The 11,557-nt window shown below is 47.3% G+C and overlaps 1 protein-coding gene across 1 annotated transcript; it reads right to left on the bottom strand.

Annotated features, from left to right (window-relative positions):
- Nucleotides 1–7,601: 7,601 nt before the first annotated feature.
- On the bottom strand, nt 7,602–9,274 carry Pou4f2 (POU class 4 homeobox 2). Its single transcript, XM_052167109.1, has 2 exons — nt 8,981–9,274; nt 7,602–8,543 (listed from the first exon to the last, which is right to left on the bottom strand). Exons 1-2 carry the CDS (start codon nt 9,272–9,274, stop codon nt 7,602–7,604), a joined length of 1,236 nt encoding a protein of 411 aa, XP_052023069.1.
- Between the last annotated feature and the right edge of the window lie 2,283 nt (nt 9,275–11,557).

The following is an 11,557-nucleotide window of genomic DNA, read 5'->3' as shown; positions in this document are numbered from 1 at the left end:
CTCCCTCGCCACTGGAGAGTGGCTGTGTTTGCTGTCCTCCCTCCGCTCCCAACTGTGCCACCGCACATCCCCGGACCCTGTAACGAGAAGAGAGGGTTTGGGGCTAGTGGAAAACACAACCCAAGGTGCACACCGCAAGGTGTCCGGCCCGCAGGATGGGGCGAGGATATTGATTCCATGGCGCCCAAGCCGTAACCTTGGAAAGAGAAGAAAAGCTGCGTTGGCGGCGGCTATGCGCGCCCCGCCCCGCCCCGCTACTTCTTCCCACCTTTTTTCTACTCCGTCCTGGCCGGAGAACCCCGCTTCAGGCTGCTGATTCTGGAACTTAGGGCGTCTTTTCACTTACTGGCGCTCTGAAAGGTCCCCTTCTCAAAGTGACCCGCGCTGGGGGGAAACCTTCGCCGCCATCCTCTCCCACATCCCTAGTCCATCGATTTGTTCCTGCACAGGGGGCTGTGCATTTTTATAACATCTACAGCCAATTAATATTGCATCAACTCTATTTTTTTAAACACACACACACACACTCACACACACACACACACACACAAGCTCTAGAATACCCTATCAATGCCATCTATTATTCACGGAAATGTAATTGGAGACCCAAGATAATGTGTGTTCCGGGGCAATGGAGGAAAACAGAGTCGTGACAATATTTCAGAAAGGAAGGGGATCCGAGGGTATCTAATATTTAATTTCAAGTCTGTGGTTTTATAATTCGAGATTAAAAGCAGTCACGTCTTTGAAGCTAGACAGTTGGTATAAATGTACAGTTAAAATATTCTATTCCTCGGTCCCTCGACAGAGCTCTCCACTCGTCCCAGGCTTCATTAAATTTTTATTATCATCCCAGACTAGAGCAGGGAATGAGAGGGAAGACCGTCCATCTAATTGCAATTGATAAAAAGAGCGTGCAAGCTAGAGAACACTCTTAGATTTCCCCCTCATTTTAATATATTAACAACCGTTTTCTTCACATAGCCAGGCTCTCACAGACCTGTGATACACAGTCACATCATCACACGGATTCGGTTTCCACCTTCCAACATGCATGGGGCTTCATCCTCTTTTTCTGCCCTTTGGCAGACCTGGGGGCTTGGTGGAAAGGGGGCGGGGAGGGTAGGAGAAGCTGGATACAGAGGGTGAGGCTAGATGAAAAAACAAACAAACACAAAACAAAACAAAACAAGTGACACCAGCTCATGAAGCCTCTGGTGAAGAGATGAACTAGAGACAACATGTGCACAGGACTGGATCTTCCTGTAGCAAGATGAAAGCACAGTGGTACCCGAGCTAGATTCTCAGACCTGGGTCGCCCTTTCAGCAGTCCTCCACTGTGGACATAAAAGGAAAGAGTAACGTTTTTACTTTATCTTTCTGACTGCTGCCTCCTCCTCCTCCTCCTCCTCCTCCTCCTCCTCCTCCTCCTCTCTCTCTCTCTCTCTCTCTCTCTCTCTCATGCACACACACACACACACACACACACACACACACACACAGAGAGAGAGAGAGAGAGAGAGAGAGAGGCTGTCCTCTTGTGCTCCTAACCTGACTGTCACAGCAGTGACTGTAGCTGTTTGTGTTGGTATTGTCCTGGAGCCACAGTTCAACAAGGGTGCTTTAAAATCTCTCTCTCTCTCTCTCTCTCTCTCTCTCTCTCTCAACTGGTGTAAACAAACCTTTTCATCTCCAGGCACAGGAAGTACAGAATAAAACCCACAGTTTGCTTTCTGAACTGTTTCCTATTATCACACTGCCACTTAATTTTATTTCTATTCTCTCCAAGTTAAATAGAGAGACTGGCTCACAGGGGGCCGCCTTGTGCCTACAGAGCGCGGATGTCAAGCAGAGAGACTTGCCGTGCAAAGTTAATTTCAATTCCCGGGGAGGATTTCCCATTCTGGCTGGCTCTGACCCACAGTAATTAGCTGAGATAACTAATGATTACTTACTTATTCCTTTTGTAATTATCTGGATTTAATAATTCGCTGTGTAATTTATTAATTCACTCATAATAGACTTTCAGTACTAGGAATGACTCTTTTAAAGGGGCGAAGCAGGGGAAATTTAGCAATATTTTTCTGAATGCTATAAATCTGTCTCTTGACAAATGTAGATTTTAGGGATATCACAGCCAACCAGGAACCTTTGTCCCCTTGCAGTCTCCACCTAGCCCTGCTTTCTGTGGTAGCTCCTCCCTTCACAGCAGCTACAGGATAGAATGAAGTTTAACACTCTAGGGTGCATTCTTTGCCTAGAGTTAGACATCACTTGGGTCACGTAATTGCAGAAACAAGTTTCTAAGCCTTTATCATGACCTGCCTAAAAAGTTTGAGGCTTACCCTCTAAACAGAATGTTTTATAAAATAGGGCAGGGCTTTCTGTCTTCCAGTGTTCTTGCCCCGCCCTCCTCAAGAGATTTCCCAATACATAAAAAATTAATAGACTCATCTGAAGTTTGAAATAAAACATTTTAGCATATCGCACCCCAGTTCAATTATCTGGGGAAAAAAAATCACAGAAACTGAACTTGAAAAAAAAACCAATCATATACTATTATTTCTTTTTCCTTTAAATGTTATTTTCCTATTTGCTTCATTTTGTTTTGAAGTAGGGTTTTGTGGCTGACCTGGAATTCACTGACTAGCCCAGGGTGGCCCCAAGCTTGCAGCAGCACCCCTGCCTCAGCTCTGCCCACATGCAGAAGAGGTTATAAGTGCAAGCCATCATGCCTGCTTTTCACTTACAAATGCGTTGTATATAAAATAAGAGAGAACTTTCTAGATTTTAATTAGTTTATTCAAACTTTCGTGTCTTTATTATTTTTCCTTAAGCAATGTGTTGATGAAATCGACAACTTCCAATAAGCAACTATATTCTTCCTGGACAGTATAACACTGTATGATAGAGAGTTCTTAAACATCAATAAGTGCATTGTGATGTGTTGTTTTGCTTTCTGCTTTTTGTGACAGGATCTCACTATGTAACCTGAGATGGCCTTGAACTCTCCATGTATCCCAGACAGGTTTTAAACTCTTGATTTTCCATCTTAGTCTCCTGAGTTCTATAATTACAGGGGAGCACCACGATGCCCCATCTTACTGATTTGTTTTTCATTTTAATGTTGATTTCTAGGGTTATATACACAAAGCAATCTAATCATTTGCTTTTACAGAAGTTAACAAAAAGAAACTAGACAGTTCTGAAACATAAGATTTAGGATCACTAAGTGGGCTGCTAAGTCAGTCCATAATATATCTCTTTGCAGTAAGATAGCAATTGTGTTCTTGAGGGAAAATACAAAATTAGTCATGAATGCTGATAGCTTTGATTGATATGGCAAAGACTTCAGACATATTCTGCTGTATATTCATGAGTACACTGAAAATCAATACCAAATGAATATTTCTCAAGAATTTGCTTAATTTAGTCTATTCTTACCTTTGAATTCTTCATTAAGTCCAACTTTCTTCTCTCCAAATCTTTGGCTTTGTATAACTCTGCAACTCTCACTAATAAAAGCTTTCAGAATGTATTTGCTTTTTTAAAAATTCTAATGTTTCCATAAAACACACCTTTAGCAGTCTCTTAATAATGAAAGGACAAATGAGCTGACAATGTGATATAGTTTTAAAAATTCAGGAATATAAGAACTTGGTAAATTAGAGGGAAATATGGGACTTCAGTCTTAACTATTGAAGTAAAAATTTCTCTAATCCATAAGAATTTTGGCTATGCATGCATATGTGTAAGTTGCCTTATACTTCACATGATCCAAGAAAACAAAACATCTATTTTATCTCTGTTCAAAAAATATTTCTCAGCTTACTGCTTTTGTGTGATTACACTGAGAGATGGCTTATTCGTTGTGCGAAGACACTAGCACACTAATTAATCTGTTATCTAATTCTTCTCTTACTTACAATGAGCAAATCTTCATTACTTAAAACCCACACATGAGAAGACAAAAATTATTTCTTATGGAAATCCCTCCTCCAGATCAGAAAGTGTGATATGCTACACATTCAACTTATTCCTCTCATTATCCCTAGTCTGAAATGGGGGCGGGGATAATAAATAAATAAAAACAAGTGAAAAGTTCTTTAGCAGGTTAGCTGTTGGAGCACTCCCAGCTCAACGCCATGGTCACTGGCCATGGTGCTGAAATCGCTTTGCAGACTCTGTGTGTGTGTGTGTGTGTGTGTGTGTGTGTGTGAGAGAGAGAGAGAGAGAGAGAGAGAGAGAGAGAGAGAGAGAGAGAGCTCAGCTGTTAAGAGCAATGACTGCTCTTTCAGAGGTCTTGAGTTCAATTCCCAGCAACTACATGGTGACTCAAAACCATCTGTAATGTAAACGTCTTTTGGTGTATCTGAAGACAGCTACAGTGTACTCACATAAATAATAAATACATATTTTTTTTAAAAAAGACAGAACTTTCTGCCCTCCTACACACAGGATCAAACCACCCCAATGTCACTGTTACATTTACAGTTTCTTCTCCTAAAACACTATATGCCAGTGTTGTTGTCTTCCAAACCTATGAATGCATTTCATTCAATATAAATGGACAGTTGGATCATTTACTTTATTTCAGTCATAGAAGAAATGGTCTCTCCATGCCATGTGCCATCTAATGTCTATAACTATTTTTGCTGTGTTTGGAAATAATCAGTAATCCAAAATTGGGCCAGTATAACAATTTTCATATATTTGTGGGCTGTTTTTTTTTTTTTAGCTTCTTCCAAATAGAGATACTTCATGACAGTTTCATATGGCAAAGACCAATATAGTTAAGAAGAGTTACCTTCAGAGAGTGTGTTTAGGACAAGTCAGTACCTGCCTCTTTCTTCTTGTTTAATCTATACATTAATATAGTACTCTCATGCCAATTAATTCCATGAACTATGGATGGTGTAAAAATGCAAATCATAGTCTTAGTAGGAAAAAAAAAGTTGAAAGGCCAATACATTGCCTAACTATTGTGAAGGACTTGAAAATTATTATAATGGAAGAGGAATTATCTCAAAGTAGGATTAGAAAAACAAACAACCACGCCAAGTGGGCAGAATCCCATGGCCACATCAGTGTTTAATTGACTTCCTCTAGTTCCTGTGCCAGACAAAGTCACAAAAAGGGGCAAAATTTTGTTCCTTTTAACCACCCAGGATTTTCCTCAGCCACACCCTGTCTATTGCAATAATATTAGTTCCCTGAAAGATTATGGGAAATAGAAAAGACAGAGGACACCAGGAGACAATTTATTCACCTGCCAGAACCCCAGGTGCTCTCTACTATGGCCTGTGTGTTGATTTCCAGGACAGACTAAAGATCTGAGAACTAGGAAGGTTGAACTCTGCTCCCTGCTCACCAAGTCCTGCCCCCACAGTTGCCACACCCAGCCTCCCACAGCTACTGAAATGTGGGCTGAGTTCCTTTCTTCCTTTGCCCCATGGGAGATGGGGGTGGGGGGGGGATGGCTGAAATAGTTTCCTTCTGACCTTGGCTTTGTAAGATTCTCTTTACAGAATTATTTCAAGTCTGGAGAAAGGATTCCAGAGGAACTATCTGGAGCCAGACACCATGATTTCATCTAAGCTAAAAAGCAAAGTGCCCTGTGAGATGATCCCTGACCATTAACATGATATTATAAACCCTCTTGTTCTTTTATCCTTTCCCGGGGAGTTGCCTCTTACACAAACCAAGCCACATTTTAATAGTGGCCACTCTCTGTGCTCCTGTCTTTTAAAAGAATCAGCACCAAAATAATTCCCACATAAATGATTAAAAACTGCATCACGTTTTAAAAGTCATTTAATATTAATAGCATATTTTAATGAAAAAAGCAGCATACTTTGCCAGTAAAACATTAAAATCATCTCTTCAATGAAAGACAATGAAACAACACCCAAAATAACTTAATACATTACTGTAGTAAATAATCCATTAACAAAAACAAGAAATGAGGTCATATACAGAACTCAGAACTTTGGAGAGCCTCAAATGGATCAGCAGTTACAGCAAATTCTGTAAGAATATATTTATATGTGCATCATTTTGAATGAAATATTTACAATAGATAAGGTACCAGTCGCTTTGTACCTATTTTTGTGTGTGTGCCCCAAAAGGATTCTACCAAACACTGTGAATTTACAAGCAGTGCACTGTCTTTCTTATAGTTCCAAAATTCTCCTCCTACAAACAAACCTCCTAAAAGGAAAAACTGAAGGATTCCTATAAAGGTCAAAATGTAGCAACAAAGCAATTGAAAACTGGGAGATTGAAATACCTTGGTGCAATCCTAGAATCCGGCCGACTAAGCACTAAGTGGAGAACGCACCTAAGGCTGGAGGATGTAGTGCTCACCAGTCATACCTCCAACTGCTTCTTCTCTTCCGTTAGAGATGTGTACGTGTGTCTGTGTGTAGGCATGGAAGGTGAGTGAGAGAGCACGTGCGCTTCGCTTCGGGGACAATGTGGGAATCCCCATTAAATATGTAACGAAGTAAACAAGACTTGGGACAGTGAATCAGGTCTACACGATTAAGACATCAATTACCGAGTGTCAGCTCACAAATTAGAACACGACCAGTTTAAAACAAAGGGAAGAAACAATCTTCATTCAAAGTGAGAATATACAACTAGGCCAAAGAGAACACAGGCTAAGTGTGAAGCTGTAAAAATCCAGGAAACTCATCAAACAAAACAAAACAAGAACAAAAAAAAAAAAAAAAAAGAAGAAGAAGAAGAAAGAAAGAAAGAAAGAAAGAAAGAAAGAAAGAAAGAAAAATGTTTGAGCATCACTAGCCATACATATCCGCCGGTTTTATTTTTCAAACTAAAGAAGTTTAATTAATTAGGATGTGCACAAAATTAAGTTGCCAGAGAGATAAATTAATAATTTACAGAAGGTTGTACGGCAATAATCTAATAATAGCTGTCAAGATCAGTGAACACAGCAGACGCAACTCCTTCCCTAAGTATTAACACTTCAGAGAAGGATAAGAACCACAATAAAAATATATATATAATATACAGTGTAAATGCAGAAAATCTGCCATCTTTTTTTTTAATTCAAAATACTTTAGCGATGTCTCTATCATATCACATTAAGTATCAACTCTAGCTTCGAGTTTCAGTCCTGAATCAATTTCTATTTCTGAAAAATAGCTGCAAAGTGTACGTTTAAACGTGAACAAGGTGACATCTGTAAGAATAAAAACAAATCTTACTTGCTCATTCTTGCGGGGTTTTCAAAAGCTTGTCCCTCTGCCTTCCTGTTGACAGCCAGCTCCATGCTTCCCCTGCTGAAGCTGAGCGGCGAGGTGCAGTTAAAGGGGACAGACCTGCTACAACTTGACAAATTTCTTTCGTGTTGTGTGGTTTTGCTTTTTCGTCACTTTGCGAAACCGGTTCACAATCTCTCTGATTTGGGCTCAGCTTCTTGCTTCTTTGCTCCTGGCTTGGTCTGGGTTCACATTTACCGGAATTGTTTCTGATAGCCAAAGTAGAAAGAAAGGAGGCAGGAGAGACAAGAGGGGGTAAGGAAAGAGGGGGGGGGAAGAGGACGAAGGGAAAGGGCCATCCCTGGAGAAGGGTCCCTAAATGCCGGCAGAGTATTTCATTCTCTTCTGTTTCTGCCTCTGGTTGCAGAACCAGACGCGCACCACGTTTTTCTTGAGATCGAGCTTCTCAGCGATGGCCGCGATCTTCTCCGAGGAGGGCCTGGGCTGGATGGCGAAGTAGGCTTCCAGCGAGCGCTTTTCGGGTGCCGCGATGGACGTACGCTTGCGCTTCTTCTCCGCGCCATTGAAGAGCTCCGGCTTGGTGAGCTTCTCGCGGTGGGATTTCTCTGCTTCCTCCAGCCACGCCTGCAGGATGGGCTTGAGCGCGATCATGTTGTTATGCGACAGCGTGAGAGACTCAAACCTGCAGATGGTGCTCTGGCTGAGCGAGCCCACGCCGGGGATCTTGAGGTTGGCCAGCGCCGAGCCCACATCTGCCTGGGTCACTCCCAGCTTGATGCGTCGCTGCTTGAAGCGCTCGGCAAACGCCTCCAGGTCCCGCGGGTCTGCATCCACGTCGCTCATGCAGCCCATGTGCGAGGGCAGCCCGTGCGCGTGGGCCATGCTCAGGGCTGCTTGGTGCATGGGGTTCATGGTGGCCATGTGCGGTGCGTGGGCCGGAGTGGATACCACTGTGCCGTCGGGGCCCGCCATGGCTCCTAGGGCCAGCCCGGGGCTCAGGTGCTCCAGCAGCTCTCCCTCCAGCGCCTGGTGCGGCTGGTGGTGGTGGTGATGGTGGTGATGGTGGTGGTGGTGGGTACCAGCCAGAGCGGACGGGTGCGAGATGGGCACAGACGAAGAGGAGGCGGCCGACGTGCACGGGATGGTGTTCATCGTGTGGTAAGTGGCGTCCGGCTTGAAGGGACTGTGGTGGGGCGGATGGTGGTGGTGGCTCTTACTCTGGGAAACGATGTCCACGGCGGCCAGAGCCTCGGCACGGGCCAGCAGACTCTCATCCAGCCCGCCGAATATATTGCTCTGCAATTGTAAGTAGAAGGCACACATTACGCTCAGCAGGGAATTGTGCGCGCTCTCTCCGGAAGCCCCCGGCCCAGGGCTCGCCACCGCCACCGCGTCTACAGCATTCCCAGCATGTTAAAATAATAATAACAACAATGATCCTGAAACTCGGCCGCGAAAAGAGAGGGGGACCTGCGCGAGAAGCCAGTGTGCAGGGGGGGAGAAAAAGTGAGCCACGGACAACACAACACCACAACACAACACGCGCGCACGCACACGCAGCATCCCAGGTCATAAAAATTAATATGAAAGGCAAGACCCGTTGAATACTTAAGAGAGGGGGGATTGGTTGGAGGTGTGGGGTGATTTGCTGTGCAGACATGAAAAAAACATCAAGCAGATAAAGGAGGCTGTCAAAATGTGCCTTTAAGCGGTGATTATGCAGACATACGCACCGGTGGGGTTGGAAGACAAGCTCTCCGCATCGCCTCCGAGCCCCCGCTGCCGCCGCCGCCGCCGCTGCCGCTGCTGCTGGAACTGCTGCTCCGGCCGCCGCCGCCTCCGCCTCCGCCGCCGCCGCCGCCGCCGCCGGCGTTGCTGGAGCTGCTCGGGGAACTGGCCGAGGGCGCAGCGGGCGCAGAGGAGCCCGGGGAGGCACTGTGCAGCGCCGAGTACTTGGGCTCCACATGCAGGCTGCCGGCGTGAGGCATGCTGAACGCCTGCTTGCTGTTCAGGGACATCATCATCATCTTTCCTTGCGCGGCGGGCTCGTCGCTGGCGCACTCTGGTCCCAGCTACCCGACCCTCTGGAGAAGTACCCGGCCGGAGCAGCAGAGGGGAGGGACAACACTGCAAAGTTGTGCTCAGCCGCCACCGCTTCCAGGCTCGGCTCTCCCGGTCTGGCCACTAGCTCCGCTCCGGGGTCGCCGGCTAGGTCTGCCCGAGCTGTTGCCCTGCTCCAGGTGGCGCTGGCTTCAGACCTCAGCGCCCCAAAGTGCCCCAGCTCACCGAGGCCGTGGAGTTATAGTCTCCTCTTCCCGCGCCTGCCCTCCCCCTGCCAGCCCGCCCTCCCCCTCCTTCCCTCCCCCGCCCTCCCCTGCCAGGAAGCACCGGCTCTGGGTGGGTCTCTCCCCGCCCTGCCTCTCCCTTGGCTCTCCCCCACCCCCCAGGATCTGGTCCTTTCAGTTCTCCCTGCCCCCGCCCCTCTCGCTCTGCTACAAGACCCCGCTGCCTTCCCGCCCCGGCACGGCAAGCGCTCTGCTGTTACCACTCCTACCCCGCGCCTTTAACTCCTACTTCTAATCCGTCCTTGCTCAACCCCACCCAACTAGCCAGGTCGGTGCTTCAAGTCACCTAAAGGCCAGCCTCCAGCCCCTCCCGCTGCTTCTGCCAGATTCCCGCCTCCCTAGGAAAAGAAACTCCCCCTAAAAGTTGCGTTCCAAGCCAACCTTGGATGCGACTGGCCCTGTGCTGTGAGGTGCACCTTACCTGGCCACCTGCTCTCCTGTCCTCTGCTTACCACTAAGTTTCAGGTGCCCTCCCCTCCCGTCAGCTCCAGTGACCCTGAGTCCCCAGCTGAGGGCCACTGATGAGGATCTAGACGCTGCGGCGACCCGGGTCCTCCGCTCTGCTCTGAGCTCCCGCCTTGATGGGTGCTGAGGTCAGCCCTGGGCTTCGCATCCCACCGCCCGGCGGGTGCCTGGTGCAGAAAGACGAGGCTCTGCCGGGCTGCAGGGCTTTCTCTCCCTCGATTTCCCTCAGCTCTCAGCGGATTGGACAGCCACACAGCCCGTTAGGGGCGTCTGTGCGCATGCGACTCTCCCCTTTATGGGCATATCCCCCTCTAGAACAAGTACAGATTCCTCTCCTCCCACCCCCTTCTCTTTTTCCACCTCCTCCCTATGTCCAGTACAGGGTGAGCTGGGACTTGGGAGGATCCCCTGGCAAACCCTTATTATTCTTCATTAGCTACAATCAAAGGGAAGGAGCAACTGACAGGAAGAGAAGGACCAGAAATACAGAGCGCATGTGCTGCCGAATGCCACCAACACCACCGCATCACACACACACACACACACACACACACACACACACAGGTTGGCCTAAGTCCCACTTATCTTCATTTCCACAGTCGCTGTGTGCTGAGACTATTTTTAGCTTACACTTTGCTCCCACTTTTGTGCTAGTGCAAACCACTTTTCCTGGAAGTGAACACACATTCTGAGTTCCAGTTCAAAAGCAGACAGTGTGGCCCACTCCCCAGCCCCAGCCCCCCAAACACAACCTATTTGCTCTCCTTCACGTTCCCATCCTTCCCCTACGACCTTCGGTGTCCGGGGCTACTCTCCCCTTCCCAGAGCACGGGAGACACTGGGTGCAGATAGCGGCGAGCACCTGCGGGGGGCTGCTCCGGCGGGACAGGGTGCGGGGAGCAGGTGCAGGCGCTGCGAGCTTGGGAAAGCCAGCAGGTGCGAGAGCCGGCAGAAGGCCTGAGAGGCTCTGGCGCGCGCTAGGACAAAAAACAAAGTGGAGGGCCAGCTTGGAGAGGGGAGCCTCTGGGAGTCAGCACCCGGAAGCCCTGCGGCGGCAGCGGCGAGCAGGAAACCGCGGATCCTCCGCTGACCTCATCCAGGCCTGGGCTATCAGGTTCAAGTTAGAAAAGCTGCTGTCCCGGAGAGTTCCCGGAAAGAAAGCCTCGGCTTTGACGCCGCCACGGGATCTGTCCGTGGTGCTTAAATCTCTGCTGCTTTTCTTCGCCAGTCTGGAGCCCGCTTTTCTCTTCCCCTGCGTAAAGGAAAATAATAAACAGTAGCCAAAAGGGGATTCCTACGAGCCATGTTCTCCACTGAGAGCCCGAGAATCCTGGTCCCGGGATTCTGAGAGGCGGGTGTTGACATGAAAGAACGCGGCTGTGTGCAAGACTGTTCAAGTAAGTGCTTGGTGTTTAATTTCTACCTCAACAGCCAAGGTAATTTTCAAGGAAATAAAAAAAAATAACATTGTGCAGTTCTCACTGTCTCAAGCTTCGCGAA

This window comes from Apodemus sylvaticus, chromosome 21 (assembly GCF_947179515.1).
Source record: "Apodemus sylvaticus chromosome 21, mApoSyl1.1, whole genome shotgun sequence".
Classification (NCBI taxonomy): Eukaryota; Metazoa; Chordata; class Mammalia; order Rodentia; family Muridae; genus Apodemus; species Apodemus sylvaticus.
Note: the sequence above shows the minus strand (reverse complement) of the source record. Positions and strands in the feature narration are given on the sequence as shown.